The sequence below is a fragment of the Pteropus alecto genome, unplaced genomic scaffold (assembly GCF_000325575.1).
Source record: "Pteropus alecto unplaced genomic scaffold, ASM32557v1 scaffold60, whole genome shotgun sequence".
In the NCBI taxonomy this organism is placed as follows: domain Eukaryota; kingdom Metazoa; phylum Chordata; class Mammalia; order Chiroptera; family Pteropodidae; genus Pteropus; species Pteropus alecto.
In genome coordinates, this window is record NW_006430726.1 from 2451790 (window position 1) to 2468411 (window position 16622).

The 16622-nt window shown below is 42.6% G+C and overlaps 1 protein-coding gene across 3 annotated transcripts; it reads right to left on the reverse strand.

Annotated features, from left to right (window-relative positions):
• Positions 1-7717: 7717 nt before the first annotated feature.
• On the reverse strand, positions 7718-16548 carry MRPL46 (mitochondrial ribosomal protein L46). 3 transcript variants are annotated; one of them, XM_015594192.2, is made up of 4 exons: positions 16284-16548; positions 14852-15041; positions 13252-13422; positions 7718-8105 (listed from the first exon to the last, which is right to left on the reverse strand). In XM_015594192.2, exons 1-4 carry the CDS (start codon positions 16509-16511, stop codon positions 7855-7857), a joined length of 840 nt encoding a protein of 279 aa, XP_015449678.1. In that variant the 5' UTR covers positions 16512-16548; the 3' UTR covers positions 7718-7854. The 3 variants fall into 3 exon arrangements, with proteins under 3 accessions (XP_015449678.1, XP_006905315.1, XP_015449682.1); XM_006905253.3 differs by having other exon boundaries at positions 13252-13425; positions 16284-16547; XM_015594196.2 differs by lacking the exon at positions 7718-8105 and adding an exon at positions 10845-11692 and having other exon boundaries at positions 13252-13425; positions 16284-16547.
• Positions 16549-16622: the final 74 nt, after the last annotated feature.

The following is a 16622-nucleotide window of genomic DNA, read 5'->3' on the forward strand; positions in this document are numbered from 1 at the left end:
GAGACAGGCAAATGACCTGAACAGCACGTGAGGTGACTATTCAAGAGTCTACATGTGATGTGAATGCTCAAGAGTGTGCCCGTCTGTTATGCCAGTTTCAAAGCTGTGTGTGTGTGCAGAATGTGCACGTGTGTTTTAGTGTTGCTGTTCAAGGGTATGCATGTATCAGATGGATTTCAAGGGTTTGTATAAATATGTGATAAAAGCAAGCAGCCAAGGGTTTGTGTGTGATGTGAACATTCCAGGGTATGTGTGTATGTGATGAGAATATCTGAAGCTCTTGGTGTGTGTGTGTGTGTGTGCTGTGAATGTTCAAGGAGGTATGTGTGTGATGCGAATGCTCAAAGCTGTATGTGTGATGTGAATATTCAAAGCCATGTGACACGTTGTTCAAGGATGTGTATATGGGGGGTGTTGTGTGTGGCTGTGAGCAATTGGTGAGAAGTGAGAATGGGGAAAAAGGAATTGTATAAAAATATTCTCCACGGACATGGTGGAAAATGTGGCCATGTGTCTTTATTGAGGACAGATATGTAAGAAAAACCTTCCACTTTCATGTGTGCACACAAAATGGCTAAAGGATGCTGTTCAGAGGTTGTATGACTACAAGAAACACTATTTTTAGCAAACAGACTTTTCCATCCAAATGAGTATCACCTGCTTCAAAGCGGTCACCTTAAAAAGTTAAATTCTTATTTTATTGGTGCAGCCATGGCTCAATGAAGTTTCTGAACCTGCTCTCTTAGTCAGTTTGCATGCCACACATAAAACTACAATCATTACTACAATCATCATATTCTTATTGGCTGAGACCAGAATCACCCAATTTAATCACTTCATCACTACCATCACTGGTTTAAGGACTTTTCTAAAACTCAAATCTCTTTTATAGCATTAAAAAAAAAAAAGGCTAATTTGTCACCTTTGAGGCCAAGCCTCCTTTAGGTAGATGGATTCAAACATAATCTTCATGGCTTGATAATTAGCTGCTGCAGACGGGAGGATGCAGGAAGCTACAGAAACAACTGGGAACCAAACGAATACCACAGAATCACATCACATACACATTTGACTTTTATGAATTCAAACTGTTGCACTGGGATTTTCAGAGGTGAGACTTATAATCCATAAGCAGACATTTCCATCCACCGTGGATGAGCTTACTGCTCTCAGGGACTCCTGCTCTGGTGTGAGCCTGCGATGGATGAGCCAACTCCATCTTGGATCCTGAATGCCTATGTTTGTACGAGCATCTCAATGATGCTGTGTTTCTTTCTGAATCCCCTTCACATTCTCTCAAATTGCCCCAACTTGGGCCTTTCCTAAGGGTACAAAGACTTGCAGTCAATTGCCCCTCAGTGAGAAGTATGGGGATCCTAGTATTTATAAAGAATATCCCCTAAACACAAGCCAACTGGTTAACCTTGTGCTCAACCAAATACACCACGACTGGCTCCATCACTGGAGGAAACACTGGCCATGTTGGATTCCCCCAACAGACCTGTGCCAAGTCACCAATGTGATGCCTAAGGGGCAATTCAATGGTAACTTTGTACATGACTTGTGACTTACACACCAACTTGAGAATCCAGCCCCTGGGCAAGATGTGACTCCACTGTAGTAAGATATCATGAAACTCATTCTCTTGCCTTCAGACAAAACAACTCTTAAGCTGTCTTGGACAGTTAAGAACTTAGGACACTAAAATTCCCACAGGCACTGTGCTCCATCCCATAGACCTTCTATCAGACTTCTGTGGGCACATACCTCCTACCATTCCTACCACACAACCCCCAGCTCCCCATTCCTCAGGCCTTGGATTAGCCATTAACCCGGGAGGCCCCCCTGAGCCCCTGACCGGGACGGATGCACAGTACACGTGTTCCTATGGCACAGTTGCCCTTTGCTGGTTGGTGGTCTGTTTCCTGCCCCCACCATCGTGAGGACAATTGGCCAGGAGTATTTTGATCACCATTTTATCCCCAGCATTTGGCAGTCAAACCATCTCCTCCACAAATATGTGAACGGTAACTGGAATGTTTCAGGAATTCACGCTGTTTAATAATCCTAAATATCAAAGGGTTCTTCCCATGTTGTAACTTCTCAAAGTTCCTCCTGCTGCATTTCAAGTTACTGCCTCTAATTCAAAGGAGACTGATTGACATTCTCCCATAATAAGCTCACTTGAAGACCATGATTCTCATCATTCTCTTCTCCAAGTTCAATAACTTCAACCTTTTCAGTCTCATTGTTCTCTACTCCAATTTTCTTTATAGTCTCTAAATTGCTCTAGTTCGGGCCTTTCCAGGGGTCCATGGGCCTGCAGATTGCCCTTGGTGAGAGGTGTGCAACCTCTATGACATGAAGGTAATCGTCCAGGGAACATGAGGCAGTGGCTTTAGAATAACATAGTTCTGAGTTCAAATCCTGGCTCCACCACACATCAGCGACAAGACCTTTACAGAGTTCCTTCACCCCCACAAGTCTGCGTGCTGATCGACACACATGAAGAGTAGAAGTCACCACATACTGCTGACATAAATGACGCAGAGTAATCGAGCATGCCCTGCACCTGTCCTAGCCAGCTGCATGTCAGCTGCAGGCTGCCCCTCAAGCCCAGAGGGCAAGGCACTGGGAGCTCCGCGCAGCTCCAGCAAGAAGCCTCTCCCAGGCAGTGGCCTAAGGCCAGGTGCAGCAAGGCTGCAAGGAACAAAGTGGTTGTCGGGCGAACTCTGCCACCTTGTGGTGCTAGTGCATGCGGGTCCACCCCACTAGCCCTGAAGCCGAGCCTTACCACCTCCACCTCCATCAGGTTTCCTAATCTGGGGTGTCCTCTCCTCTTCTCAGCCCTGTCCACCCCCAAGGCTTCCTAACTTAGAAATGTCCCCCCAAGACCCCTCCCCAGGGTGTTCCCAACTTCATCTAACAGTCCCGCCATCCTCAAAGACCCCTACTCTCCATGGTCCTCACATGACTGTATTAGGCTATTGTCCCCCTCCTGGGCCAAAGGAGAACCGGGGGTCTTTCCCCGTCCCCTCACCCCGAGTCCCTTCTTCAGTCACTCAGCAGCTACTTGGGACCTGGGCATCTGGTTTATCAGTGATCAGTGGTATGCCTGTACTGCCACATCCTCTGAACAAAACCTGTTGCTGGCTCCTCTGGCCCATTTGATGGTTTGGGGCAAGGAGGCTAGGGGCGTATGTGCGTCCGTGTGTACGTGCAGCTATTCTTGGCTCTGGGCTAGTAATGCTCTCCCTGGCTATCCCCACTCCGTGACTCACAGGAGACCTCCCAGTGCCAGTGCCTCAGCTGCCAGTGATTCACTATGTGGACCTATCTCTGAGCCCCTATAGCAACACCTACTCTGGATCCCTCCCCTGAAAGCAGGGAGCAGAGCAGTTTCCTCCTTCGCGTCCTGTGATCTTAAGCACTGACATTCCAAAGCAGGTGGGAGATGACTGATAGACTGAAGTGACTGCTTTAAATCCAGGATTCCAGGAAATAAAGCAGAGAAGGGTGGGGGGCTGAGGCTGCCCTAAGATTTCGGACAAACAGGCTTGATCTTGCCGTGCGCACTTGCAGCTTAGAGCTCTTAATAACTGAGTTGCCAACCTTTCAGCTGTGTTCCTTTTTCTCTTACTGGGGTAAGAGAATGGGTCAGCGAGTATTTTGTTTTTAGTGCCCCAGAAGCCTGTGCCTAACAGTGGCTCTGGATTTCCTGGCCCAGGGTGGGAGGGGACTAACATGCCCAACCAATTGGTTGTGATTATGGGACTGACCTGCCACCCACCCATTGTGAGATCGGCTGATGGAATGAATCTATGTCCAAAGTAGCCATGTCCCTTTCCAAATAGTTCAGAAACATATAAACATATAACATGGAAAAGGTAAGAATGGGAGATGTACAAGGTAAAGATGATACAGCTAAATTCTAGAGCATTTAGGAGCCTAAGATGCTGGAAGGAGGGAAACATTTACTGAGTGTTTATAACAAGCCATGCACGGTGCTAAGTACTTTCACATAAATTATCACATTATCTGAGAAATACTATCATCTGTGTCTTACAGATGAGAGAAAACTAAGAAAGGTTAAGAACTAGCTTTGTAAACAGATCGAAGTTCAAATTCTGGCCCCGCTACTTACTAGTGAGTAAGCCTAAGCAAGTTAACTAAACTGTTTTCTTCTCTATAAAACAGGAATGAAGATGACTGCCTTGCTGGTTTAAATAAAAATATATGTAGGTACAGCTCTAGCCCAGTTCCTAACACTCAGGGGACACTCTGCTGTTTTTAACAGTGATAGTAGTTGTAACTTGCCAAAGGTTCATGAAACAAACTCACCCTACGTTTTCTGACTTTGAAGTTCAGTACTCCTGGGGAAGACATTGACTCACTTAAATATTTTTTAAGTATGCCATGAGGCATGCCCTGCCCAAGGATTTGGAAGTTCAGTTACGTATAGAAGCCAGACTAATGAACAATTCATTGTCCTATAAAGTGATAGGTGGAGAAGCACATAAAAGGTGCAGAAATGGCCCAGCAGGAAGAAACTTTTGAGAATAAGTTACCAGGAAAACAAGTTTATAAGAGCGGTAATATTTTCTCCACAGCACCAGCAAAAGTGAAAAACAGAAGGCAATGACCAGATAGGGGGACTGAACTTCTGGAGCCTTCCAGTAAGCCGGGGCAGGGGTGGGGGGAGTCTGTTTTACATGTTACACACTTACACACACACACACACGTGCGCACATGGCAGTGCCATTTCTCTTCTCAGGGTACACAAATACACCTCAAACTGTAACTCCTAATCCCCACATCACGCACATTACTGTTTCCTCCTTCCACTGCTTTCTTTGAAAGCTCCCGTCCCCTAAAATACAGAGAACATCGCCTCTTTGTTCCCTGGTGATCTCCCAAAGGACACACTAGAAACCATTTTCCAGTCATGTTAGACAGCCAGTAGAAGCTCCGGGCTGGCACTAAGCCTATGCAAGCATTTCTACTATAATGCTGGGGGAAAAAAACCTATCTTCGAAATTCTGCTAATCACACTCCAAAATAACAGGGCTTCTGGGAAAAGAGTTTACGGCAGACCACCTAAAACCTACAGAACTTTGTAGCTAGGGCAATAACAAAACAGAATCAGGCCCAGTGATGATGCTAATGCAGTTAACCCCCCGCACTGGCACATACACTGGTCCCCTGAAGCTTTAGATCTTGGAGTTTCATTTATCTTCCTAAGACATAGGTTGAGATGTAAGTCCTAGCAGAGACTAGTTCCATCAAAATCAAATATGTGATCCAGGACAGATGCTCATCAATTTTGCAAAATGAAGGGATGGTGTCTTCACACTGTCTTCCCTTCCATTCGCTTTTCCCAGACAACCTAACACAGTGGAAAGGCTAGTGGTGATTCTCGAAGGTACTAAAGCAGTCACTACTTGCAATAAAGGAAGTCACTTACATAAAATTTTCAGCTTTTTTCTTAAAGTATTCGATACTGTCCCTCCTCACTTCAAAATACTAATGTTCAAGGGAAAACCTCATGGGAACTAACCTAATTTCACGTTAACCAGACACCATTTCTCTTATTTACCAGTTTTATATATGCTATCTCCCTTTAAAGAAACAACTTTGTAACAAAACAGACCATCTTATGCATGCTCATTAAGATTCTGGTGCCAATTCCAAGGTGTGGGTTTTCCTCCACAAGCAATTCTCAGACACCACCTGGGTGTCCTACAATTCAACTCAATTCTGACAATATCTATCCAGAGATAGCATCAGATCCCACAAATTAAGGGACTGATAGATAATATCAGTCCTGCAAGTCAGCCCTCCAGTTAGGATTCCAATCACAAGTCCAGGTTGTTACCTGTGCTTCCGATCGACTGGCTATAAGGAGGTTCCCATGACCCTCCTCCTTGAGTTGAACTAATTTGCTAGGGCAGCTCACAGAACTCAGCAACATTTTACTTACTAGATTACCAGTTTAATTAAAAAGGATGTAACTCAGGAAGAGCCAGGTGGAAGAGACTCATTGCAAGGTATGGGAAAGGGGTGCGGAGCTTCCATTCTGAGCGCTCCACTCTCCCCACACCTCCAGGTGTTCACCGACACAGCAGCTCTCCAAATGCCGTCCTTCTGGGTCTTTATGAAGGCTTCATTGCACAGGTGTAACTGATTAAATCACTGGCCATTGGTGATTGAACTAAATCTCTAGCCTGTCTCCCATCCCAGGTCAGGGAGTGAGCCTCCAAGTCCCAACTCTCTAATTGCATAGTTGGCTCCCCTGGCAAACAGACTCCACCCTTAGGTTACCGAGGGGCTAGCCAAGTCACCTCATTAACAAAAGAGGCCTGAATTGCTCTCGACACTTGGGAAATTCCAAGAGTTTAGGAGCTCTGCGCCGATGAAGGGGGACAAAGACCAAATGTATATTTTTTATAAATCCGGACATCAAAGGCATGAAAATAGTCGCCTTCTCACCAGGTGATGCCTTCCTTTCTAGGTTAGAGGTCCCTACAATGAACATATAGCATAGTTCACACACAATTCACTCCAAAGCCTACAAGAGAAATGCACTCCTGGTCCTGTGGATGCCTTGACCTTCTCCTACTACCTAGGCTTCACACCAAAAGTGCTACTACTGCCCACGAAATCGGCAAGCCTCAGCCAGGGTCGTCTCCCCTAATGAAAGAGTACAAGCAAGAGGTACAAGAGACAGAGGGAATATCAGGACTAGACGCTTCAATTTTGATCACGGAAAATTGCCCTGGCCCTGCATGAGAACGTGAGGCTACACCTGATGCAGACAGAGAAATGCCATTTCGCAAGCTTACATCATACGGGCCAGTCTTAACCCAGAACAACGTGTGAAAGGAAACCAGGAAGTCCGAGGGGATCCGGGGCTGCAGCCTGGCTCCTGGAACCACTATTCTCTGCAGAGGCACGTCTGAGAGACACCTTCTCTTCCACTCATGTAGCAGATGTTTACCAAGTGCCTTCCACGTGCCAAGCACCAAGACCAGCATTGACCCAAACGACAGAGAGGGGTGAAGAGCCCCAGCTCAGGGAAGAGATGAGTGTTCCCCTGCACCATCAGTGCCATGAAGGAAGACTCTTAACCAAGACACACCGAGCCGGGATGCCCCATTAGTAAAATGGAGAGAATAAGCTGACACTGCTTATTTCACACGGCTGTTTCAAAACATAACACATGATTAAATTGTTTAAATATAAAATGTTTTTAAAAAGGGGGGGAATGAGTTAAAAAAAAAGAGAAAGGAAGGAAAGAAGAAAAAAGGGGAGAGGGAACGGGCGAGAGGGTACGCGAAGGGGAGACAAGGGGCAGGGGGAGAAGAGGGGAGGGAAGAGAAAGGAAATAGGGGAGAGGAGAGGGAAAAGGAATTATTTCACATGCTAGACTGATACATTTTCATGTACCAAGTAGAAAGGGAGGGAATAACAAAATGGAAAATGGCTAAAAAACTACACAGAACTAGTTTTGGTTTTTTTATGGGCCTAGGAGCTTTCACAGAAATGAAGAGTCATTTCCTTCAGTTCTTTCTTCCTGGGCTCAGGAAGCCAGTTGATTCACTATAAAGTAATGCAATACACAATCATCAACTTAGGAAAAAAGGGAAAGGTGCCCTAAGAGCTGGCTCTCTCCTCACAGGGAGAAGCTTGTACTCCACAAAGGACAAATCAACCGAGATCCACAAAATGATAAATTTTATTTCTCAGAATTTAGTTTGCTGCTTGATATTCCCTGCAAAGAGGGAGCAACCACGAATGTCTTTGAGACCCAAATCGCAGACCTGTCCGAGCACTGTCCACAGGCAACTCAGTCCATCAGAGGTCCAATAGAAATCTCTTAACCTGGGCCAGGTATTTTGGTTTCAAATAGTCACCCAGTTCCTCTTTACTGACCCACACATGATGGCCCTTCTTCCCAGCCTGGGCAAAGTCTCCAGTCAGTAGTAGTGCTTTGAAGAAGAATACTTTGGCCCCGATGCTACTCTCTGTCCGTATTGCCTGGGGGAACTTGAACTTGTAGTGGCCACAGGGTGCATTTCCCAGGAACTTGGCTTCCATGTTGTTTTCTGAGGGAGGAGGGGAAACACAAGTGGAAGATGAGGACACACCCACCTGCTTACTCTGGCTCCCAAAATCATCGAGGGTGTCTGTGAGAGCCTTTTCCAGTGACGTAAAAGCAATCTCTGGGAGTGAGGACTAGGGTCGTTCTGGAAGAGCTTCCTGTCTTCTCAATCCAAACACTCCTGGCCCATGGGCTCCAGATTCACTGGGTCCACTCCATGTTCCAAGCTACTACTTTCAGACTGAAGTGAGCGAGGCAGTTCAAATACCACTACTTGGGAGTCAGAGCATTGAGCTTTTAGACTCAGCCCGGTCACCATCTGTTGGTGAAGGACCAAGGCACTTGGTATCTGTAAAGCAAGGCTAATCAGCCTTTTAAAGGGAGTGTCACAAGAAAAGCATAAAAAGGACCAATGTAACTTCTGTAGAGTGAAAACATCATAACCAAAGTTAAAAAACAAAGACTGACAACATTTACGATGTGTAACAAAGGGTTAATAACCCCAAGCCTGCATTTCAAAGGATAAGGAAATAATGGATTAATTATTAAATGGCATTTGAAGACTTGGCAAGCTAAATAAGAAAAATAAAGATGGATCCCAACCTCATCCATCATACCAAAACTGATACCATAATAGATCAAAGTTTTAACAACAGAAACTTTAAATTTTCATAAAAAGTCTGTTCTGGATGGTGGTTTCATGAATATTTAATATTTTCTGAATTCTTTTCTTTAATTTCTCATTAAAGAAAAAGGAAACCATAAGAGTACTTTCTGTATCATTTTTGGAAAGCCTAACCAATACACAAAATTCAAAAATCCAAAAAAAGAAAAGACATATTTATCTGTATAAAAATTAAATCTTTCTGCAAGGAAAAATGAAGCATAACAAAGTCAAAGACAAAATGACAAACCAGAAAAAAACATTTCAACACATTCAACAGAGGAATAATATCTTAAGGTATAAGAAATACTTAGAAACCAATGAGGAAAAACCAACAAATCTGAAAGAAAAATGGACTGAGCATATGAACAAAAAAAGTTCACACGAAAATAAAAATCAATTTAAAATTAATTAAAATATGCTCAATCTTATTAATTAAAGAAACAAATTAAAACAACATATCATTATTACTGAAGTTCAAAAACTGAGCTGAAGACAGCTTGTCAAGGATACAGGGAAAACGGGTAGTCTCACATGGGTGTACATTAGTATAACTGCTTTATTTAGCAAGAATTACCAATTTTACTTATGTATACTCTTTGATCTAGCAACTCTGCTTCTAGAAGTTTATCCTCCCAGATATATTTATTTGCCCATGTGAGCAAAGATGAGTATACAAGGATGTTCAGTGCAGCTTTATGTGTAAAAGCAACAGACTAGTTAAATTGCAGTACATATGTATTATGAAATAGCACACGTGGTAAAAAAAGTATGATACATCTTCATGTGCTGATATAGAAAAATGATTAAAGACTGTATAAAAGAGAAGGAGAAAAGGTATAACTCTAATATATATGTTCCAACTATGTGAAAAAAAAGACGGATAAAATATGTATGTGTTTGCAATTTCTAAAAGGATACACAAACTGTTAATAGTGGTTTCCCCTGAGAAAGAAAAATTACTTTTCCTATACTACACTTTCTAGACACTGATGACTTTTTCATCATACACAATAAATTGCTTTTCTCAATATTAAAAAACAGCACTATACAATACAAAATGTCAACAGTAGATATCTGTGAGTGGTGAGATTATATTGGATTGCTTCTTTATACTTTTCTGAAACTTTCATTCAATTTAATGGATACATATTACTTTTCTATAATCTGGAAAAAATAGATTAAAAATATAATTAAACCAAGAGCACAGAAAAGAAACCACTTGGTACAAACATGAACAAAGAGTCTAAATAAGCAGTTCACAGAAGAAATACAAACAGCCAATAAACACATTAAAAGATGGTCAACCTTGCTTACAAACACAAAAATGCTAATTCAAAACAATCAGTTTTTTACTGCCCGGATAGGCAAAAATTAGAGAAAGACTAATTCATGTTGGTGAGGCCTAGGCAAAGAGGTACTCTAATACACCATTCCTGAAAATTTCAAATGTTAGGTACATTCTGCAGAACCATTCAGCTGTATCTATTAAAAACTTAAATGTTTCTATCCTCGACCACTAATTCCACCTCTAGGAATTCCATCTTGCAGAAATACTTGGGAAGTATGACGACGATAGGAAGGAAAAAAATGGACTTTGACTTTTTGTAAATATACTTTTAAATTGCTTGAGTTTTTGTCATTTTAACAAATTTTCAATAAATCAATATATTTTATTTTCTATGCACCTGTTAAATATTAACTTTTTTTATTAGTTTCAAATATACAGTACATGGTTTAGATATTTATACAGTTTATAAAATGATCCCCCTAATTGTTCTTTCTCTCCTCTGGCTCTCCACCTAGCCAATACATTAGAGCTGACTGCATTCCCTATGCCATGCTCCCCATTCCCGTGACCATCTATCAATTACTAATTTATATTTCTTTTATCCTTCATCCCATTCTTCCAGCCCCCCAAAATCCCTCCCCTCTGTCATCAGATTGTCCTCTATATTTGTGAGCCTGTTTTTGATTAGTTTGTTCTTTTTGTTCCTTAGATTCCGCATAAAAGTGAAATCATGTGGTATTTATCTTTCTCTGACTTATTTCACTCAGCATAATAACCTCCAGGTCCATCCATGTCGTTGCAAATAGGATTTCATTTTTTTTAGTGGCTGAGTAATACTCCATTGTATATATGAACCATAATTTCTTTATCCAAACGTCTGTTGATGGGCATGTAGGTTGCTTCCATATCTTGGTTAATGTAAACTGTTCTGCCATGGACATAGGGGTGCACAGATATTAATAAATTGTTTTGGTTTTCTTTGGATAAATACCCAGATGTGCAATTGCTGGGTCAAAAATTAATTTTTAATTTTTTGAGAAACCTCCAGACTGTTTTCCATAGTGGTTGTACCAATTTGCAATCCCACCAACAATGTATGAGAGATCCCTTTTCTCCGCATCCTCGCCAACACTTGTTGTTCTCCACATATCTTTATATATTTCCTTTCACGTGTATGTATTACAATCAGAAAGTGTAGTGCTGAAGTAGAACCCCTTTCCACATGGCACACGGGAGGTACAGACGAGCAAGCAACAGTCATGAATGTTTGACATGAGGGAAGCCGAGTATCTGAACACAGTGATCCTGGTGAGAAACCCAGCTGCCAACTCCCTTGTGATGGCTGAGAAAGCAGAGAGAGCAGCAAAGGCCCCCACCCATTCCGTTCTGTCTCGCTACCTCTCCTGTAGGCCACAGGCCCCTAGATGGAAAGGATCAAGGGAGCACACACCGATGTTTCCTTAGCAGATGGTAGGTGGTAGCCGGGCCAGTAAAGTGGTTATGCACTGATACTACGAAATCCATTTACTTGATAAACATTCAGCGAGTACCTAATCTGTGCCAGGTACTTTGCTGAGAGCTGGGTGATGAAGAGGAACAGATATTCTCCTTACCGTCAAGGGAGTCAGCGTTCTGGCTAGGAAGGGAAATGTGTTAATAAACAATTACAAGACAATGGGATAAGTGAGAGTGTATTTTCCACTAGAACGTAAGCTCCCAGGGAGCAGGGGTGGCATTCTGTCATCACTGTGACCCCATGGCCTGGATAGTGTCCAGCACAGAGTAAATGTTTGGTGCATAAACTGAGTAAGGGCACATACAAGTGCTATGGGAACCTAGAGGAGTACCTCTCTCTATCTACTGGCCTGGAGAAGGTTCCACCACAGAAGGTATAAAGAATGAGCTGAGTCTTAAAACCTGAACAGTCAGGGAGTAAAAGCATCCAATCAGGGACCAGCTTGCCTCAAAACGGACGCATGAAAGACATTATTCAAAGGATGCAAAAGGTTTGCTAGGTTAGAACTTATAATATACATTAATGAGCGGCAAGACAGAAAATTGATGAGCTCGGGATCAGAGCAAAAAAGATCTGCATGCCATGCTTGAAAGTCTGAACTTTTATGGGAAACCTTGTTAGAATTCAAGGCAGAGAAGTGACAAACTCATTCTGGCAACACTGAAGAGTATGACACAAAAGCAAGGTGGGCTTATTTAGCATCTACTTCAATAGTCCAGTATAGTGGTTCTCAATCACTGTGATTTCGTTCCCCAGGTAATATCAGCCAATGTCTAGACATTTTTGGTTGTCACACCAGAAGGGATGGGGATGGGTTAGTGCTATTGGCATCTAGTGAGCAGAAGCCAGAAATGCTACTGAACATCTTACAATGCACAGAACAGTGCCCACAAAGAATTCACTGGCCCAAAATGTCAGTAGTGCCAAGGCTGAGAAACCCTGGTCCAGTGAGAAGTGAAGAAGCTCTGAGAATAAAGAGGGGAATATTTAGAGTAGACCAGGTAGGACTCAAGAATTTATACATGTCAGAATGAGGTCAAAGGTAACTCTGAGGTTTCAAGTTGAGTGACTGGATAAGTGATGGTACCAATAAATAAGGATAAGAGAAGTGGTCTGAGACAGCAACAGGAACAACAATTTTGAACGTACAGTTGTCCCTTGACAAGGCAGGGGTTAGGAATGCTGATCCCCTACAATCACAAATCTATGTATAACTTTTAACTCCCTCAAACTTAACAATACCATTGACGGGGAGCCTTACCGATAACAAAGACAGTCAATAAAGACATAGTTGGTATACATATCTATTATACACTGTATTCTCACAATAAAGCTAGAGAAAAAAAGTGTTAAGAAAATCATAAGGGAGAAGAAATACATTTACAGTGCTGCATGTATTTACTGAAAAATATCTATGTATAAGTGGACTTGTGCAGTTCAAACCCGTGTTGTTCAAGGGTCAACTGTACTAAATTTTAAAATCTCAGTCAGACAAAGACTCTCACCTGATCTAAGGAAAATCCTTACCTGGATTTTTTCTAGCTATTTTTATAAATATAGAAGTTTTCATTAAACTTCCCAACCCCTACTCTTAATCTCATCCTCACAGTCAGCCTCTAAATCCTCCAGTTGAGTCTGAAGTAACAATCGTGGGCTTTAGACGGTGGCAGAGAACTCACCTGAGAGAGCGGCCAGGGTTCGCTTGGCTGTTCCTTGGAGGGTCTCCCCAGGCTGCCACTCTGCCTGGGGCAGCATCCAAACATCTTCATCTCCGAGCTTCTCTTTGACCAACAGAACAAGGTTCCTGTCTAGCTTCCGGTGCAGTGAGGTTCGGTCATTCTTTTCATCGGCTTCTGGGAAGAAAATGGGGTCGGAGAAAACTAGATAACTGTGATCTACCAGAATGAAAAAGATTAGAGTTTCGCAGCCTTCCTTTAAGGTAGAGCCACAATCCTTGCCTTCAAAGAACTTGGAAAGTAGATCCCCATTATCCATGGTTTTGCTTCCCGTGGTTTCAGATACCTGCAGTCAACCGTGTTCTGAAAATAGTAAATGGAAAAGTCCAGAAATAAACTATTCAGAAGTTTGAAATAGCACACTGTTCTGAAGAGCATGATGCAATTGCTCACCATCCCACTCAGTCTCACTAAGGACATGAATCATCCCTTTGTCCAGGGTCTCCATGCTGCGTACACTCCCAGCCCGATAGTCACTTAGTAGCCACATCAGTTATCAGATTGAGTGTCTCAGTATCACCGTGCTTGTGTTCATATAATCCTCATTTTACTTAATCATGGCCCCAAAGCACAGAAGTACTAATGGTGGCAATTCAGTAGGCCAAGGAAAAGCCATAAAGTGCTTCCTTTAAGTGAAAAGGTGAGTACAGTACAATAAGCTATTTTGAGAGAGAGACCACATTCACATAGCTTTTATTATAATTTATTGCTATAATTACTCTATTTCATTATTAGTTATTGTTGTTAAGCTCTTACTGTGCCTAATTTACAAAGTAAACTTTATCGTAGATGTGTATGTATAAGAAAATATACAGCATTACAAGGCTCAGTGCTATCTTCAGTTACAGGCACCCATTGGGGGTCTTGAAGTGTATTCCCTGCAGAAAAGGAGGACTACTATAATCAAATTACAACCCTGACCCATCTCTCTGACTTCTTTCAAGGTAAAGTCTCACAATCTTGAGGAAACTAAAATATAGGATGAGGACACCAAAAGCTCAACTTTTTCTTTGAAGAGCAAACCATAAAGTACTTTGAGTCTTTGCAAAAGAAACAATACCCATACTAATTCAAACACTAGTATTTGGTTTTGACACTATTACTGATTTAACTACCCCCCACTTTCTCTTCGGTCTTCCTCTGTGAGACAAGGAAAACTCCCTGCTTTTGGAGGGATTTCAGATAAAGCACAGGAAACTACTTAGAAAGGATTAATTTCCCCCTCTCTCAGTCCAAACTAGGAGTTAAACTCATGTAACGTTCATTAAGTTTAACAAAGAGAAAAGGCTATCTCAACAGCCTCACCTCCTACTCAAAAATAACATAAAACTTAAAAAATATTAGAGTTATTAATTTAGGGGAAAATTATACTAGGGCAGATACGAAGAAGAGGGAAAAGAATTTACTTTTCTCCTACCTGAAAGAAATTTTATCATTTGCAATTATTGGTTACTTAAAACGCAAAGAATAGCTTTTGCGTTTTAAGTAACAAATAAAGGGTTTGGGAACCCTTTCCTCTTACTAGCTTGAAAACACCACAAACCTGTGATGCGAGCTCCAGGTTTGAACTGCAGGAATTTCTGCTCCCACATATCTTCTAAATCCTGTACCAGCAATATATTCTGTTCATCTTCTTCTTCATCATAGAGGTCAGCTTTCCTCTTTGCTAGACGCTGGGCTTCATCCAAAGCACGAAGCTCATGGTCTGAATACAGGCTTCTCTCTATCTCGATCTGAGAAAATTAAGAGGACAAAAAAACAGGTAAAATAAAACAGCTATAAAACACCTGACAGACTCAGAAGTTTACCACCCAATATAGCCAGACATACAAGCATAACAGATAAAGAAAAAAGGTCACCTACAGTTTGGGCCTGAATTACACTTGCTAAAATGTGATTGGAGATCAAGATGGCTAAAAACAGAGGATGGGACAGGCAATGCCTGCCCGCTTACCATGCTCCAGTCATGCCAGTCTTTGGTCACAATCTCACTCACCGGTTCTTGTCTCAGGAGTTTACAGATGCTGTTTCTTCTTCCTAGAGTGGTTTCCCTCCCATTTTTCTCCTGAGAGAGTTCCTACTTGTCCTTCAGATCTCAATTTAAGTCTCGCATTCTTGGAGAGATATTGACACCTCTCAAAATTAGATGTCCTTGTTAAATCCTCTTACAGTATTGTGTGTTTTCCTTTATACTTACCTGAGTCTGCAATTATACAGTCATGTTATTATTTAGTTTTTGATTAGACTCCCTCTACTAAACTAAAGCACTCTGAGAACTAGCACTTTAGCACAATGTCTCTACAAGGTAAGTGCTCAGTGATGACCTTAGTTATTAATAACTGCAGAGTAAATTAATAAACCAAGGAAAAAACGTAGAAAAGCACCTTATAGCTCTCAGTAGCCAAGACAAAAACATCTGATTCTAGAGAAACGTATTACCCTTCGATCAATATCTGTGAGGTCTAAAGACCCTCAGAGCCACTACTCCCAGTTTTGCCCATGTTTCTCCACTCGCCCCTCACACAAATAGTCCTGGGATGCAAAACAGGGCTGACTTTACCACAGGCATCTTACAGACGTGTCCACTACCTTCTTCTAACACTCGTCTCATCACAAAGACTTTTTCCTCTCCAAACTATCAACTACCTATGATAGAGACTGAGTCCTTCTTGTTTACCACCGCTACCCTCGCGCACTAAGTAAAAAGGAGAGCATTTCCAAAGAATTGCCTAGGGTGACAATAAAGATAGTCAATGAAAACAAAGTACTTTTTACCGAACGCCTACTATGTACCAAACTAACTCAGTAAGGTAGGTACCATTCTGCAGGTAAGCACAATGAAGTTCTGAGGAGAAGTGACTTGGCCAAAGTCACACAAAGAAAGTGGTGCCAGAGTCAGAATCAAACCTAGGCTCGCGCGCTTTTACTGGTTCCCCAACAGCACCCTGAAGCCATGACTTGCAGCTCCAACCTACCTGCTGTAGTAGTGCCGCCATCTCTTTCTGCAAAGGGGTCAGCGGCTTGGAGACCAGCGGTGGCCGCTGCAGGCACACTGCGCCCAACAGGCTCCATGGAGACATGCTGTTCGAAGGTTTGGCCGCAAGAGTCAGGCTGCGAGAACCAAGGCTACTGGCCCTGAGCCCCTCAAACCGCCGCCAGGCCCTCGCCACCCCTATCAGAGTCCGCATTCCCGGGGCCGCCATCTCTCTGCCTTCCCACAGTGCAATGCGGCGCTCAGCGCTCCTGGGCCAATCCTATGTTCCCACAAGGCAGCGCGGGAACGGCATGTAGGGAAGAGCCCAGTACCGGGAACG

Coding starts and splice junctions, on each gene's coding strand:
- MRPL46 (XM_006905253.3), bottom strand. CDS start 16,511: ATGGCGGCCCCGGGAATGCGGACTCTGATAGGGGTGGCGAGGGCCTGG. Junction 15,042..16,283: donor TGGCGGCACTACTACAGCAG/GTAGGTTGGAGC, acceptor TAATTTTCTCAG/ATCGAGATAGAGAGAAGCCT. Junction 8,106..13,251: donor AACCCTGGCCGCTCTCTCAG/GTGAGTTCTCTG, acceptor CTCCTCCCTCAG/AAAACAACATGGAAGCCAAG.